The sequence below is a fragment of the Phocoena sinus genome, chromosome 6 (assembly GCF_008692025.1).
Source record: "Phocoena sinus isolate mPhoSin1 chromosome 6, mPhoSin1.pri, whole genome shotgun sequence".
NCBI classification, from domain to species: Eukaryota; Metazoa; Chordata; class Mammalia; order Artiodactyla; family Phocoenidae; genus Phocoena; species Phocoena sinus.
The window spans coordinates 2,841,104-2,855,690 of NC_045768.1; the positions used below are offsets into that span (position 1 = coordinate 2,841,104).

The 14,587-nt window shown below is 64.1% G+C and overlaps 2 protein-coding genes across 6 annotated transcripts in view; both read left to right on the forward strand.

Moving 5' to 3' along the window:
- Positions 1-14,344, forward strand: part of RXRA (retinoid X receptor alpha) — a 98,639-nt gene extending 84,295 nt beyond the window's left edge. For all 5 annotated transcript variants that reach the window (XM_032634274.1, XM_032634269.1, XM_032634271.1 and 2 more), the window contains exons 6-10: positions 3,098-3,227; positions 5,140-5,272; positions 6,832-6,923; positions 8,679-8,784; positions 10,403-14,344. In XM_032634274.1, coding sequence (XP_032490165.1) covers positions 3,098-3,227; positions 5,140-5,272; positions 6,832-6,923; positions 8,679-8,784; positions 10,403-10,550 — 609 coding nt within the window. In that variant the 3' untranslated portion in view covers positions 10,551-14,344. The remainder of the gene's footprint in view (positions 1-3,097; positions 3,228-5,139; positions 5,273-6,831; positions 6,924-8,678; positions 8,785-10,402) is intronic.
- LOC116755214 lies at positions 6-3,082 on the forward strand. Its single transcript, XM_032634275.1, has 2 exons — positions 6-1,795; positions 2,845-3,082. The coding sequence occupies exons 1-2, from the start codon at positions 689-691 to the stop codon at positions 2,845-2,847; spliced, it is 1,110 nt and encodes a 369-aa protein (XP_032490166.1). The 5' UTR covers positions 6-688; the 3' UTR covers positions 2,848-3,082.
- Positions 14,345-14,587: the final 243 nt, after the last annotated feature.

Genomic DNA, 14,587 nt, shown 5'->3' on the forward strand with positions numbered 1-14,587 from the left:
AGTGCACGCCCGCCCTGCTCGGGGGACTGTGGCCCCGGCGCGCTCCTGGGAGGGAGACCCCCTCTGTAATGTCCCCCGTCGGGTGGGTGAGGTTTGGGTGGTTCTCCTCAAAGCCCAGGACTTGATGGTAACCTTCAAGCTTCGTGTTGTCTCTGGCCCGTCGTCCAGCCGGGTTTCAGGGGTTCTTTGTCTGCCCCAGGTTTGCGGGCAGCGTTAGGTCCAGACTACGTCTATGTCTCCCGCGTGTGGTCAGGGTGGGATCACAGCCCTGTGGCCTGCCCTGAGGCCTCCCTGGCTCACGGTGGCCCGGACGGCACCGGACACACCTGCCCAGCTCCCTATCCCCAACCCCGGGGCCTTTGCGTGTGCCGCTCCCTCTGCTCCCCCTCGGGCTTCAGCCTCAGAGAGGTGTCACTTCCTCGCGGAGCCCCTTTCTCTCTTGACCCCACTGGTGCCCCTGTCCCGTGGGCTCAGAGCCCCTGATGTTACTCTTCACGGCCCCTAGCACGTGGGGGCCACGCCGCAGCGTGTGCGGTGGGTTAATTCTCCATCCTTGCCATCAGGCTGTCCCACAGGACCCTGCCCTGCCCGTAGGTGCTCTCACGTGGCCCCCACCCCCATCTCCGAGTGTGAGGGTCCCGTCTCATCTGTGGGGGGGTCGCAGGCCGCCCTGCTGCCCCGCGCTGTGATGCCCCAGGACCACGGCCCCTCTGAGACGCCCGCTTCGGCTGCGTGCCAGGGAAGGCGGGCCCTCTCCTGGGCGTGCCGCCTCTCGGCCTCTCGTAGAATGACTCCCGTCGGCTGCGATGCTCAGCAGTCCGCCTGGTCTGTGGTCCGGCCCGACCCCACGCCCCGTCTCCGGTCCCAGTGCGGGGTGGGGAGGGCTTCACGACTGAGTCGAAACCCCGAAAGAGAAGTCCTGGGCTGCCAGCTTTTAATTTTGTCAAGTAAGGACGTTATTGGGAAGAAAACAAATCTGCCGTCTCCTCTCTCCACGAATTCAGAGCAGGCGGAGGGGGATCTAGGGGACAGGCAGGCGGGCCGGCCGGGCAGAGGGTCTGCCCTCGTGTTGCAGCTTGCGCTGGGCTGGCCTGGGTCCCCCCCCTCTGGGGACGGCTCGTTAGGCCCCTTCTCTCGACACCGGCGACAACTCTCTGCCCTGCGGCAGCCTCGGGCCTCTGCCTGGGGATCCCGCTGTCACCTCCTAGGACAGGGAAGGTCCCGTCCTCTCAGGCACGGGCTGGAGCTCCAGAAACTGCCGCTGAACGAGGCCTGTTTTGTCTCTGAGCGGGAATCCAGGCTCGGAGAAGTCAAGTCCTCGCTGGAGACCACCCTGCGGGACGGAGCAGGGCAGAGCTGGAGGCCCCTCCCCCAGGGCAGCCCCCCAGGCCTAGTCCTGCACCCACTGTGCAGGCAGACGTCGCCCCCAGCTCTAGGCGTGACTGTGCTCACCTACAAGGCCCCGGCCTGCCCGGGAGTGGCTCAGGGTGACGGCCTGTGCCCCGGGCCTGCTTTGGGCCCCTTGAGGGCTCGGAGGGGGCTGTTGGCCGGTGCCCAGGGAGAAGGCCCGACCCCTGGGGCTCTCCTCGGGTCTTCCCCACGCCCCCCGCTTCCCCCTGCATGGCTCCCCCATGCCCCCCACCATCAGGCTTGCGCTCTCACCTCGAGGGGCTGCCCTGCGGCGTGGAAGGGCAAGGAGCACGGTCCCCGGGGAGTGCAGCCTGGCCGCAGTGGCTCCGGCGAGAACCTGGCCCCGGCCTCTGGCACGCTAGCTGCTGGGTGTTTCTTCGCTCGTGTGAGTGCCCGTGGCTACCGCTGTCCATCAGACGTGATGGGGTGGGCGATGCCCGCAGGGTATCCTGGGCACGTGGTGTCCGGGGCCCAGCGAGTGTGTGGACTTCTGGTTGACGCTCCTGGGAGGTTTGTTGCAGAGCAGGTGGAGGCGGGGGCGCCCAGCGGCTGGTGCCTGTCTGCCCCTTCCCCCTGAGGTCCGCGGACCAACTGGCCACGCTCCCCGGCTGCCGCCTCTCCCGGGGTCCCAGGTCCCCTTTCTGCACGCCTGGCTCTGTCCACCCTGGTGGCCTCGGTGCCGGTTTGTCACCGGGCCTCCCACGAGAGCCCTCAGCAGGCCCTTCACGGGGCTGGGTTGTTCAGGCTACGTCACTGGAGGGCGGATGGTTTCTGTCAGGGGAAGCTCTTCCGAGGGGGCCTCCCCCGTGTGGCTGCCTGACCGTCATGGTTTCTGGAATGAGGGGTTTCCACATCCCGTGCACGGGCCTCGGTCCCCCCGTCTCCGGGCCCAGAGGGTTCTCCACCCGAGCCCCACAGGCTGGAGCCGGGAGCAGCAGGGTACCACTGAGACCGCCCAGGTTTCCTCGTCTCTGAGAATGACCGGGGCGTCCCCTCCTGGCTAGAGCTTTCTGGAGGGGCCTCTGATGTACCCTCTCTGTGTGCCACCCCTTAGTCCGGCCTGTGACACGGGGTCACCCGGCCCCAGCCCCCGGGGCTGCGGTGGGGACTGAGTGGGTCGTAGCACGGTGTCCTTCCTGTGGCTGCTAGGACAAGTGACCGCACATCAAATGCCTAAGACAGCACAGAGTTTAGTATCTTATGCTTCTTGAGGTCAGACGTCTGAGCTCAGTGTCCCTGGGCCAAGTCAGGGCATCGGCAGGGCTGGCCCTTCTCGGGGAGAAGCTGCTGCCCGGCCTGTCCCCGCTCCGGAGCTGCCCGCGTTCCTCTGCTCCCGGCCCTTCCTCCGGCTTCGGGGCCGGCAGCGTCTTCCCTCCTCGACCTCGGCCTCCGTCCTCACGCCTTCTCTCTGCTCTGACCTCCTCCCCCCTCCAGTAGGGACCCTCGTGATGGCACTGGGCCCACCCACTTCTTCCAGGGTAACCTCCCATCTCAAAACCCTTAACTCGGCCGCATCTGCAGAGTTCCCTTTGTCGGGTAAGGTGGCACATTAGCAGGTTCTGGGGTATAGGACGTGGGTGTCACTGGGGGCGTTACTGAGCCGCCGCTGCCGGGTAAGGCGTGTGGCGGGGCCTGGTCTGGGGCCGCGTTCTCTGCTCGGTGCTCACCGCGGCGCCCCTTCCCCCAGCCCAATGACCCTGTCACCAACATCTGCCAAGCGGCTGACAAACAGCTCTTCACCCTGGTGGAGTGGGCCAAGCGGATCCCGCACTTCTCCGAGCTGCCCCTGGACGACCAGGTCATCCTGCTGCGGGCAGGTGAGTGGCCGGGCCTGGCGGGGGCTGGGCAGGCGTGGACAGGAGAGGGGCGGGGGCTCTGGGGCCCCGCGGGTGGGACGCGGCCTTCCTGCTGCTGTGTGGGGCCGCAGGGGAAGGGGGCACGGGCCGGGGCTTCTGCTCCAGCACTGCCCACCGCAGCCTGGGTTTTCCTCCCCTCCCTCATAAGGAAGGATTCAGTTTGGGGTCTCTCCTGGTGGCCTTCAGAGGGGTGACGGGCCGTCTGGGGGACCTGTGGAGAGGGAGGGGTGAGCATGTCCAGCAAGGGCTGCCCTTGGGGGTCTGTGTGTTCTGCCTTCTCCCCCGACTCAGGCCGCAGCCCCTTTCCCAGGCTGGGCTTGCGATGCGCGAAGCTGGTGCAAAAACAGCTCGCTCGGTGCTCAGCACACACCCCACGGCCGAACAGGTGGTGAGGGAGATCCTGGGACCCGGGGGCGGGCGGGGGCGGGGGATGGGAGCGGCAGCTTTGGAGTCCCGACGAGGCAGCCGCCCGCCCTCCAGGCCGTTCTCTCATCTGGAAAGTGGGCATGACGGCCTTGCCGCGGGGAAGCCGGTTTCTGCTGGGACACTGGGGTCCTTGGTGCAAAGCTCCTGCCAGAGAGACAGTAGGGACAGGCCAGCTGGGAGGTGCTGGGCGGGAGCCCCGCCCCACCGGTCCATACATGCGCACTGGGCCCTGCGGTGTTCCCCTGCTGACCTGCGTGCTCCGGGCCTGTGCTGGGGGCCACGGGAGCATCGGGCCAGCCCAGCGCCTGCTGGGCCCACTCTTGGGGCAGGAGGACAGGTGGCAGCAGGGTCAGAGGTAGGAAGGGGCTGGGCGGGCCTCAGTGGGGGATGGGAGGGAGAGAGGCAGAGTGATCGCAGAGGGGCAGGTAGGGCAGGCGCTGGGGGGCTGGTCTGGCCCCTCGCAGAGCTCTGGTCCTCGGCCCTGGTGTTTGGCCAGCGGGGTGTCCCTCGCGCTGAACCTGGGGGCGGGGAGAGCCCGTGCCCAAAGGAGTTTTCGCTCCGGGGCACAAAACCCAACACCCAGAGCCGTCAGACCCGTAGGGATTGGGAAAGTCTGGGGCCAGGGGTTGGAGGGCATTCTGATTCACTGACCAGGCAGCCCCTTCCTCTCCCCGGGCCTCAATTTTCCTCTGTATAATAAACGGGGCCAATACTTGCTTTGTAGGGTTGAATCCGGATTCAATGGGATGATCCTTGTGATACTGGCAGCCACCAGCCCAGAACCTTCAGGGCACTCAGGAGTGGTGGCTGTGACGGTCACTAGTGACAGTCCTGTGGGATGATTCATGCTGTTCGGTTCATAGGGTCATTGAAACACTTGCTCACAGAATCGTTTCCATCCCTCTTTGTAGCCCTTGCACCTACTCTGGGTGCGCCAGGGCCTCACGTAGACAGAGCGGCGAGTTGGCCTTTGGCTCTAAACACACCTTGTTTCAGCTCGATAATTTACTGTTTTGTGGCATCCACAAAATGTCAGTCTCTGGGAGTTTGCCGTGGGGGGCCAGACTGGCGGCAGCTGCTCCGGGGCCGCCTGGAGGGGGTCCTGGGAGCTCCCTTGTGCTCCGTGGCACAAGTGTCTGGCACTTGCAGAGAGAGACTTCCCTGGCACCCTAGTTGGGGAGCCTGGGTTAAACTACGCTACAGGACATGCTCTGTGCAGGACTTCTCAGGGCCTTTACTGCACGCACTGTAGAGGCATCCCCCAAACGTCCATGCTTGGGAACTTCCTTTCTGTGGAACGGTCGTGGGCTCGGGGTTTCATGGAGCCCACTTTGGGAACCGTGGCTTGGGAGGGTGAGAGCTGCCTCTGGGGGGTCCAACGGGGGTCGGGGGCAGGGCGGCCCGGGGGTCTGGAGACAGCAGTGACCGTGTGTTCTCCCCGCCGCAGGCTGGAACGAGCTGCTCATCGCCTCCTTCTCCCACCGCTCCATAGCCGTGAAGGACGGCATCCTCCTGGCCACCGGGCTGCACGTCCACCGCAATAGCGCCCACAGCGCGGGGGTGGGCGCCATCTTTGACAGGTGGGGGCCCAGCCCAGCCCACGGCCCTGACCTGCTTGGCCTTTGTCCTGTTCACGAGGGTTATACTTGTGGAGATACAGAGATGTGCAAGGACTGAGGTTAAAATCCCTCCGGGGACACCCGACAGCCGCAGCTGACGTTTCTGGTTTACTCTTCTCCAAGTATGTTTTCAAGTCCTGCCCGTGGGAAGGAAAGCTGCCCTATTTTTAATGCAAAGGGAGACTGTGCCGTAGATGCTGTTCCGTGGCGCTGTCACGTCGGGTGCGGCGGAGACTCTTACGAGCTGAGACTAAAAGCATCGCAGCGCCTGTGAGCCCACGCGCACCCTGTCCCCGGGTGCCCGGCTGCATCTCAGCGCTGCTTCTGGCGTGCCCCCGGTGGAGACACCGCTCTCTGCCCCTCGGCACACAGCCAGGGGGCCAGTGCTGGGTGGTGGGCAGGGGGCTCCGTTCAAGTGCCTCCAGAATCATGGCCCACCTGTGCTGCACCAGGCAGGGCGGACAGGAGCTACTCATTCCTGTCTCTGGGCCTTGCCTAAGAGCCCGGAGGACCTGGGGACCTGGGTGTCAGCTCAGCCAGCCAGAGTGGGAAGGGCTGGGGAGGGGCGTCCCAGGGTCCCTCGGGTGTGGGGGGCGTGGTACAGGAGTGGTGAGTGGGAAGGAGCGGGTGGCAGGGCGTGGGGGGTGGGGATGGTGGTGGGAGGGGTCCCAGGCGAGCCCCCGAGTACAGGAGCCTTGAAGTTAGAGGGGAGCAGCAGAAGCCCCTCCTGTAGCCCCCCGGGGATAAATGTGGGAGCCCTGCTGCCCCGTGGGACAGCTCAGGGAGAACAGAGGGGCACCACGTACTGTGGGCAAGCACTGGTGTTTAGACAGTGTAGGGATGTGTCTTTGCCACAGGACGTTTCAGGGCCTTTAACGAGCTCGTGTACAGAAGTGCCACCAAAAGGGGCTGTGGAGCACGGGGTTTATTGCCCACAGACGGCTTCTTTGGAGAGCACGTCCCTCTGGGGGCATGTTTAGAAGTGCAGCCCCAGTCACGCACCCAGCTGACAGTTCTGTGGTTCCAGCTGCTAGAGAGGTGACGGTGATGGGAATGTAATAAGTGGCTGGTGTCGGGAAGTGGGACGGAACCTGCTCCGGCTGCAAGGAAGGAGCCAGGAAGCCCAGGAGCTGGGGAAATGCCTTCCTGCGGGCGGACTCCGGGGAGCGGCAGGAATGCGGTGCTCAGGCCGCCGTGTCTGGTCTGCATCCCCGTGGGGACGTGTGGCAGTGGGCTTTGCCCTGGACGTGCGGGGCCTTGGCTCGCCCCGGCTGTCACGAGGTTCCTCTTTAGTCTCTGGCCCCCCAGGATAAAATCCCATTCGCAGACCTTCTCGAGGAAGAGGCATGGCGCCCCCGGGGCGGGGTGGGACAGGCTGGGCAGCTCCCCCGGTCTCCTGGCTCTTCTCAGCTGCCCTCCAGGCCCACAGCGGGCCTCCCGAGCGCTTTGGGGTTCCTGGCGGGTCCTGTGAGGGTCGTGGTCTGACTTGGGACGTCGGCATTTGCCTGCTTCCCCCGCAGGGTGCTGACGGAGCTGGTGTCCAAGATGCGGGACATGCAGATGGACAAGACGGAGCTGGGCTGCCTGCGCGCCATCGTCCTCTTCAACCCCGGTACTGCCTTCCTGCCGTTTCACCTGCTGTCCAGGCCTGGGTGTCAGCCCACCTGGGGGACTAGAGTCCCCGGGCTCTCAGCCCAGCCCCACTGCTCACGGGCGCTGCAGCGTCGGCGACCTGCCCCTTCTCCGAGCCTCGGTGTCTCTCTTACGATGGGGGCACAGCCATGCCACCTTCTTCCCAAGGCCCTCGTGAAGGTCGGGCAAGGCTTGCGCAGCCGAGCTCATCCTCTGCGGTTCGGTGAGGCCTCTGGCCGGGCCTTTGGGCGCTGTGTCCAAAGCGAGGCCCCACTCGCACCGGCATCCTGGGCTCCAGAGGAGACGGCCTCTTCGCGCGCTTCTGCTGCCGGAGTTCTGGAGCCCGGATGTTTTGGGGGGTGGACGGGGACACCGGGGACAGGCTTGGGGCTGCTGAGGGCTTCTGGGGGAGGTGCAGGGAGCTGACCAGGCGGTGGGAGGATGGGACGGCCCTAGGGGTCACGGGCCCTGACTCCTTGCCCTCCACCGGCTCCAGTGCTGAGGGCCGGGCTGGGGTGGAGATGGAGTCCGCTCGTGGGGGACAGCCCGTTGCCAGGGACGTGTGTTCCCCAGCTTTGTGCTCGAGCCCGTGACCCTGCGGGCATGGGAGGCTGAGCCACGTGTCTCGGCCCTGCCTGGCGGGATCCCCATTGAGGTCGTGCGTGGCTTGGCTCCTGGCTCTGGTTCACCTGTTGGGGCCCAGGCGTGGGGTTGCTGGGGACAGAAGGGAGATGTCCAGAGCTGGCAGAGCCCCAGGGCCTGGGGGAGCCCAGTTGCAGCGGAGCCTGGCATGTTCCCAAGGTGCCCAGGACCCCGAGCCACCATGGCATTCACACTGGACCGCAGTGCTCCTACTGGGACATCAGCCAGCCAGGGCAGGGCCGGTGTGGGACCCCCTGGTCTGGGGCTCACGGGCCAACCGACAGCAGTCCTGTTCCGTGGCTGAGCCCCCGGAGGCTGCGTCAGCTTCAGACCAGCAGCAGGGAGGCTCTAACCTCTGCCCTCTGAGCCACTAGGACGGACCATGCCTGACCTGGCTGGGGCCAGACTCAGGGCTGTGTGAGCCCAAATCCAGATGCCCAGTGGTGGCTGCTGTCCGGGGGCAGTGGGGAGAGAGAGAGAGAGAGAGAGAGGCTCGTCCACTGTCAGCTTGCTGGGTAACTTCAGGAGATAAAAAAAGCACAGGGGGCTTATTAGCAAAGCTTTGCCCGGCCGGGGGGCTCTCGGTGCCTCAGAGAGAGGCCTGTGACGGCTCACGAAGATGAGCCGGGGCGGCCCGTGCTTCTAAGCCTCACCCCTGGGCCCTGGGGGTTTGGGCGACCCTGGTCCCGGGTATCTCCGTCCACAGGCAGAGCCTTCCAGACTGGGCCCCTGCCGCCAGGGTCCCAGGGCTCAGGATGGCTTCAGGGCCCCCCATAGCGTGGGTCTGGCTCTTTCAGGTACAAGAGGGTTTGGAGCCTTCATCTGGCTCCAAGGGGCTGAGACCCAACGCAGCAGAGGCCTCTGGAGTCCACCCGGTTGCCCTGGTAACCAGGAGCCGCCCCCGGGGGCAGGCCCATCCCACTGTACAGATGGGGCTGAATGGCAGGAGGTCAGGGGACTGGCCCAAGGTCAAGTGGCCAGCAAGCAAGCGGCAGGGCCAGGGCTCGAGCAGCCTCGTCTGAGTCGGGGCTCTCGGTCCCTGGGGCAGGTTCCCCGGGCAGGGCTCTTACCCGCGGCCCCTGCTCCCTCACAGACTCCAAGGGGCTCTCAAACCCGGCCGAGGTGGAGGCGCTTCGCGAGAAGGTCTACGCGTCCCTGGAGGCGTACTGCAAACACAAGTACCCCGAGCAGCCAGGAAGGTGAGCCTCGGCCCAGCCTCTGCCTGGACGGACCTCGGGGTCTCTTTGCAGACCCCCTGCCCAGGGCAGGACCCCACCACCAGCCCTTCAGACACTCTTGTGAATTAGAAGGCGACACCCTGCCTTCGCCCAGGGCAGTGGGGGATTGAGGCGCTCTCCCGGCCTCAGCGGGCACGCTCTCATGCTTCCTTGTAGCTCCACCAAAAAGATGGGCCCAGCGCGGGCACACAGTAGGTGCTTGTCGCTGTAAAGCACGTGAACGAAGTCAGTGCTTTCCTCCGCCTGCCAAAGGGAACCGCTAGAGGTAGGGGCCTGGCGTGCTCACCCCTAGCAGGGAAGGACGCCAGCACATAGTAGGTGGTTTATAAGCGTGTGCAGAGTAGATGGCCGTGGTCTGCAGACCTGCCCGTCTCTCCTGGCCGACTGTGGGCCCCGGAAGGGCTGGAATTGTCTCCTTTCTGGGTCCACAGTGCCGGGCGTGCCGTGGGTGTCCAGGGGAAGGGGAAGCATCAGTGGCTTCACAGCACTCCAAATCTGTTGTCCTGATTCTACCCCCTCCCTGTCCCGCTGGCTGCCCCGCCGACTGGCACGCACGGGCCACACAGGGTTAACTGTCTTGCTCACAGCCTCATCTGGTTTGGTTTAGAGTGAAACTTCCCGGAGGAGGATGAGAGGAGGGGTGGCAGGCCCGCCTGTTTTTCCTGGCTTCCCGCCCTAGCCCATCTCGCCAGCTCAGCAGAAAACAGCTCGTTCTCTGGCCCTGTTCCAGCCTCTAAGCTGCGTTTCTGCCTTTAAAACGCGGGTGGTGTTGCAGCCAAGCACGGGGCTTTTCCCCCTGAAATACAGACACTGTTAATAATTAATGAGGCCCTGGGGCCCCTGGAGGGGCATGTGGAGAGACCAGGCAGCACGTGGGATGGGGACGGCATGGGGGACAGATGTGGATGTCACTGGAGGGGCACGTGGCCCCGTCACCCCCCCCCACGGCAACTGTCCTTGGCAGCCGGGCCACGGAGCCTGGCGTCCCTTTTCCAAGAGGCTCCCAAAGTCTTCCTGTGTTCCTCCCCCACCCAGCGTCCTCCCCAGAAACTCCCCAGGGGGTGGGCACGGCCCGAGGAGCCTCCTTCTCTCCCACCCGCCCTGTCTGGGCATCAGGTGCCTCTGGCCGAGCTCTTTCTGGGGAAGCTGGACGCTGGCATGGGGCCCCCTGGAGGCTGGTCCTTGCTGAGAAGGGCTTGTTGGTGCTCAGACCTGCTCCCAGCTCAGGAGCGGCTCCACCTTTGGCGCCCCTGCAGCCAGGGGCATTGCTGGTACTCAGATCTCTTCTCGTAGCCCTTCTTCCTGCTTAAAATCCTACCGTGGCTCCCTCTTGCACTGGAGAAAGCTCACCTCACGTGTCGTAGCTTCCCCACGAAACCCTGTTCAGCCTGCCCCAGCCCGGCCACTGTCTCGCCACTGGACCTTCATCCTGGATCTCCACCCTGGGGGTCTCCTGCCGTGGCAGCCTCAGGGGGATGGGGCTGTGAGCCTGGTCCCTTCCCCAGGGGGCCGCCGGGCGCCAGGACGGAGGGTGGGAGGGGACGGCCCGCCCGCCCCTCACGTGGCTCCTGTCCCGCAGGTTTGCAAAGCTGCTGCTTCGTCTGCCGGCCCTGCGCTCCATCGGCCTCAAGTGCCTGGAACACCTCTTCTTCTTCAAACTCATCGGGGACACGCCCATCGACACCTTCCTCATGGAGATGCTGGAAGCCCCGCACCAAATGACTTAGGCCCGTGGCCGTGTCTTCGCACCCGCTGGTCCGGCCGCTCCGCCCGGCTGCCAGCAGCTCTTCTCAGCCGAGCCTGCCCCGCCCCTCCTCTGCCTGGATGTTTGGACCTGGGGGCGTGGCCTGTCACTGCTAAGCCTGAGATGTGCTGCCACCCTCGTTATTTTCAGTACTACTCGACTGGACCGGGCAGTGGCCATGCTGGTGTGGCAGCCGGAGTGGCAGGAACTGGTGTGAGCCCCGGGGGAGCCCGGGCGGCTCACGGGGTCTCAGGCCCCCGCCCCCAGCGCTACAGCGGTCAGAGGGTGGCTTTGTTCCGTCACTGTTTTGTTGTCGCGAGGTCCTCTGTTTGCAGGGATCCCTCTGCCTCCTGTGTGTGCTGGCAACCTGCCAGCCCGGCCTCACCCACAATCGGGAGGAGGGGACAGGTTGGGGGGGGGGGGTTGGCATTTCATTGCAAAAGACTCCACCTGCCCCCTGGGAAGACGGGAGGGGCTCTGGGGCAAGCAGCCTTGTCTCCCCTCGGAATGAAGGGTGAGCAACCCCTGTTTCCAAAGATGACTTTCAACTTTGTCCCCGAGCCAGTCAGAACAGAAGCTGACCTCTGTGCAGGGTTTTGGGGCCACCTCAAGGCTGCAGGGACTGGAGTCACCTGCCCACCCCACCCCACCTCATTTCTCTCTTTGCATCGTCCTGGTTTCAGCTTCTTGTCCCACATGGTCCTGTCCAGTCCTGGGTAACCAACCCCCACCCCACCCCCAAATCTTGCAGTCTGTGCCCAGGGCCAAGGCTGACCCCAGTCCCCAGTCCTAGCCCCGGGGCTAGCATGGTCTCTGGCCCTCCTGGAAGCACTGGAGGGCCATGCCGACCTGGGCTCTGCTGACCTCTCAAGGGCAGAGGTCATCACCAAGGAGGCCCACAGGGACGGGAGGAGAGGAGAGTCACTTTCCCCAGAGGGTCCTTGGGCAGCTGTGCACGTTGAAGGAGGGACTTGTGGGCGCATGGCTCGGGGCAGGGGGCAGATGGTCCATTCTGGAACGCTCTGGGTAGAGAGGCCCCTTCGCTGGCTGTTCTGTCCAGAGGACTCTTGGGGTCAGGAAACGTTGAGTGCCAGCACCCTTGGGCCGGGGCTGGATGCCCCTCGGGGACAGCCAGCCCGGCTGTTGTCTTGGCTGGCTGATGGGGCCCTTTGTGGGAGCTCCATCAACACCTGCTCTGGTTGAGGGCACCCCACCCAGCCCTGCACCCACCCCTGAACCTTTCACCCAACCCAGGCAGGCAGGCCCTCTGCCCCTGGGGCGGGGGCGGGGTCAGGGCCTCTCAGGTTGAACTGGCCTCTTTTGCACTGTAATGTCCTCCCCTTGGTCCGAGTACTTTCCATTTGCGCGCCTCGCACTCCATGGACCCAGCGTTTGCCAGTCGGGGGGGCCTGAACCGGGCCGGGGGGCTGGGGGGCCGGGCGTAGGGGTTGGGGAGGAGAGTCCTGTCTTCTCAGCCCGTGAAGGGGATGCTCTGCGGTGCCTGTCTTCTTCCCGCCGCTCCCCACCAGAGAGGCCCCAGAGCGGGGGTGGGCATGGGGGCTGTGGATGCCCTCCCCCCGAGTCTGTTCCCCCGGGTGCTGCAAGGGTGCCCCTAGGGCTGGAAGGGGAGATGCCGGCCTCCAGGCGTCTAGGGAGGAGGGGGTCCATTCTTCGCCCTCCAGGGTTTGGCCCGAGCTAAGCGTGAGGCACCCGGACAGAAGATGTGGAAGCTTCCACAGACACGTCCTTTCTCTGGCACCCCAGCCTGCCCTTAACGTGGTGGCCCAGGCGAGGCGTCCCCTGCCACACGGGCACCCCCAGCCCCGTCCACCATCTGAGGCAGAGATGGGGCGAGCCCACGCCTGCCTAGTTGTCCCTCTTCCCAGACTCTGCCTGCAAGTCTTGGCAGCCTTTGGGGCACGCTTGTGTCAGGCAGAGGGACGCCGGCACCCTCAGGGGCCTCCCTCTGGGACCCCCTCCCCCTGGGAACGTGGACCACCCCGCGGCCCGCCACCCTGGTGCCTTCTGCAGCCAGATGCACCCTGTCCACGCCCAGCCCCCTCCCGCTGCCCTGGACCCCTCGGGAACGTGGTGGCTCCGGTGGGAAAAACCCAGGATGGGGCGCTTTGCTGGGGGCCGGCCTCGTGGGCTGGCTGCCCGTAAAGCACCGAGGTCCCCAGGCCACCCCCTCCCAAAGCCGGAAACTCCCTGGCCCCTCGCCACTCAGCCTTCCGTGGCCCCGCTGGCACGGCAGCGTCTCGGGCTCTTGGGGGCTGCCCTTTCATCTTCTCCTCGGTCCGCTGTCGTCGATGTTGTCATGCAGTGCTGTTTGAAAGATGATGGTGGGGAAACGGCTCATTGCTCAGTAGAGAGGTAGGATTTTTATTTAACCAGACCTTCAGTAGTATTACCAATCTGGTTCAACTAAGGTGATTTTTTGTAATTATTATTATTATTATTATTATTTTGGTGGGACAATCTTTAATTTTCTAAAGATAGCACTAACGTCAGCTCGTTAGCCATCCTGTGCACGTCCCCTCCCTGCTCGGACATCATATGGGCCTCCCGAGGCCGAGGAGTGAAGACGACCACGCCCCGGGTTTGGAAGGTGTTGGCAAAGCCAGACTCCGGCTCGTCCCCCGTCAGGCGTCTCCTTGGAAGCTGGCCTGCCCGGGGACGTCCGCCCAGATGACTCCCGGGTCAGCCCCTGGCCCTCTCGTCCCCCGGGGGGGGAGGGGGGGGAGAGAAGACGGCGCCACACTCGCCGTGTTCCGGAAGGATTCGGGCTGGCAGGCCGGTGGCCAGTGCCGGAGACCATGCCGAGCTTCCTCCACCGGCTGGAACGTGCAGCCAGTGGGTAATCAGCTGATGTCGTCCCCATCACGGAATTCGGTCCCTGCCCACGCAGGTGTGTGGTGTACAATGTACATGCTGTACAGAGACCCTGTGTGCACAGACCTGCTTGCCATCCACACACACGTACCAGTTACCAGCGTTTTCTGTTTATTTTTAATCAAGACTTTTCCTCCCCCCCCAACCCCCCGTTTTCCTACAGATTTGCTTCATGTAAGCAAGTACGTAAGGACCCCTCCTTTGGTGAAATCCGGGTTCGAATGGATATCTCGTGGCAAGGAGATGCATCTATTTTAAGATGCTTTGGAGCAAACAGGTTTAGCCGTTCCCAGTCCTTAGAATGCCTTAGCCGGGATGCGTAGCTCACACTTAGAGAGGATGACAAATACATACAGAGAAAAGAGATGTCTAAAGCATCGGGAAAGGTAGAAAAAAATCTATTTTTGTACAAATGTAATTTTATCCCTCATGTATACTTGGAGGATGTGGCGGGGAGGGGGGACTTGTTTTGTTTCTGCTTCTAGAGGTTGAGGCGAAAGCTTTCTGAGTCAACGTTGGCACGCAAGGTGGAGCGGAGGAGGGAGCTCTCGGGACGGGGCACGGGCTTCAGACGAAACCGCTGCACATAGATGTTTTCTTTCTGGGGCAGAAAGGTGGGCCTGAAACTTTCAAGGGTTTTCTTCCCCTTTCGAGTAATTTTTAAGCCTTGCTCTGTTCTGTCCCTGCTGCCAGCTGGCCTTCCCGAGACTCTGTGACTGTGAAATTACTTCCCCACGTGATTGTTCTCGAAAACTTCGCGGCCGCGGGTGCCGGGGATGCACGAACAATGGTGTTAGAATTGTGGAAAAGAGAAACTCAAAGCCAAACGTGAGAGGAGAAACAAACAAAACATGAGTGTTTAAAAATACATCCCCATTCAGTTTGCCTTTGTGCTGATGGGGTTTTCCTGTCGGTCTGGAAGTCAGCCACGCCGGGGGCTTCTGGCCACCCTGGAGGGGGAGGGCCTGCTGGTCTCGCCCTGACCTGGGCCGGGTCCGCACCAGGTGCCCCAACTGCACCCCGGACGGCGGTGTTGGCCTGTCCAGGATGGTGAGACTGCGCCCTGGGCCCCCCCCGGGCCCTTTCTCCTCCTGGGTCTGCTCTGATCACAGAGCTCCCGGGAGCCTG

Excerpts from the sequence above, each read along its gene's own strand:
- LOC116755214 (XM_032634275.1), top strand. The coding sequence starts at position 689 with ATGCCCCAGGACCACGGCCCCTCTGAGACGCCCGCTTCGGCTGCGTGC.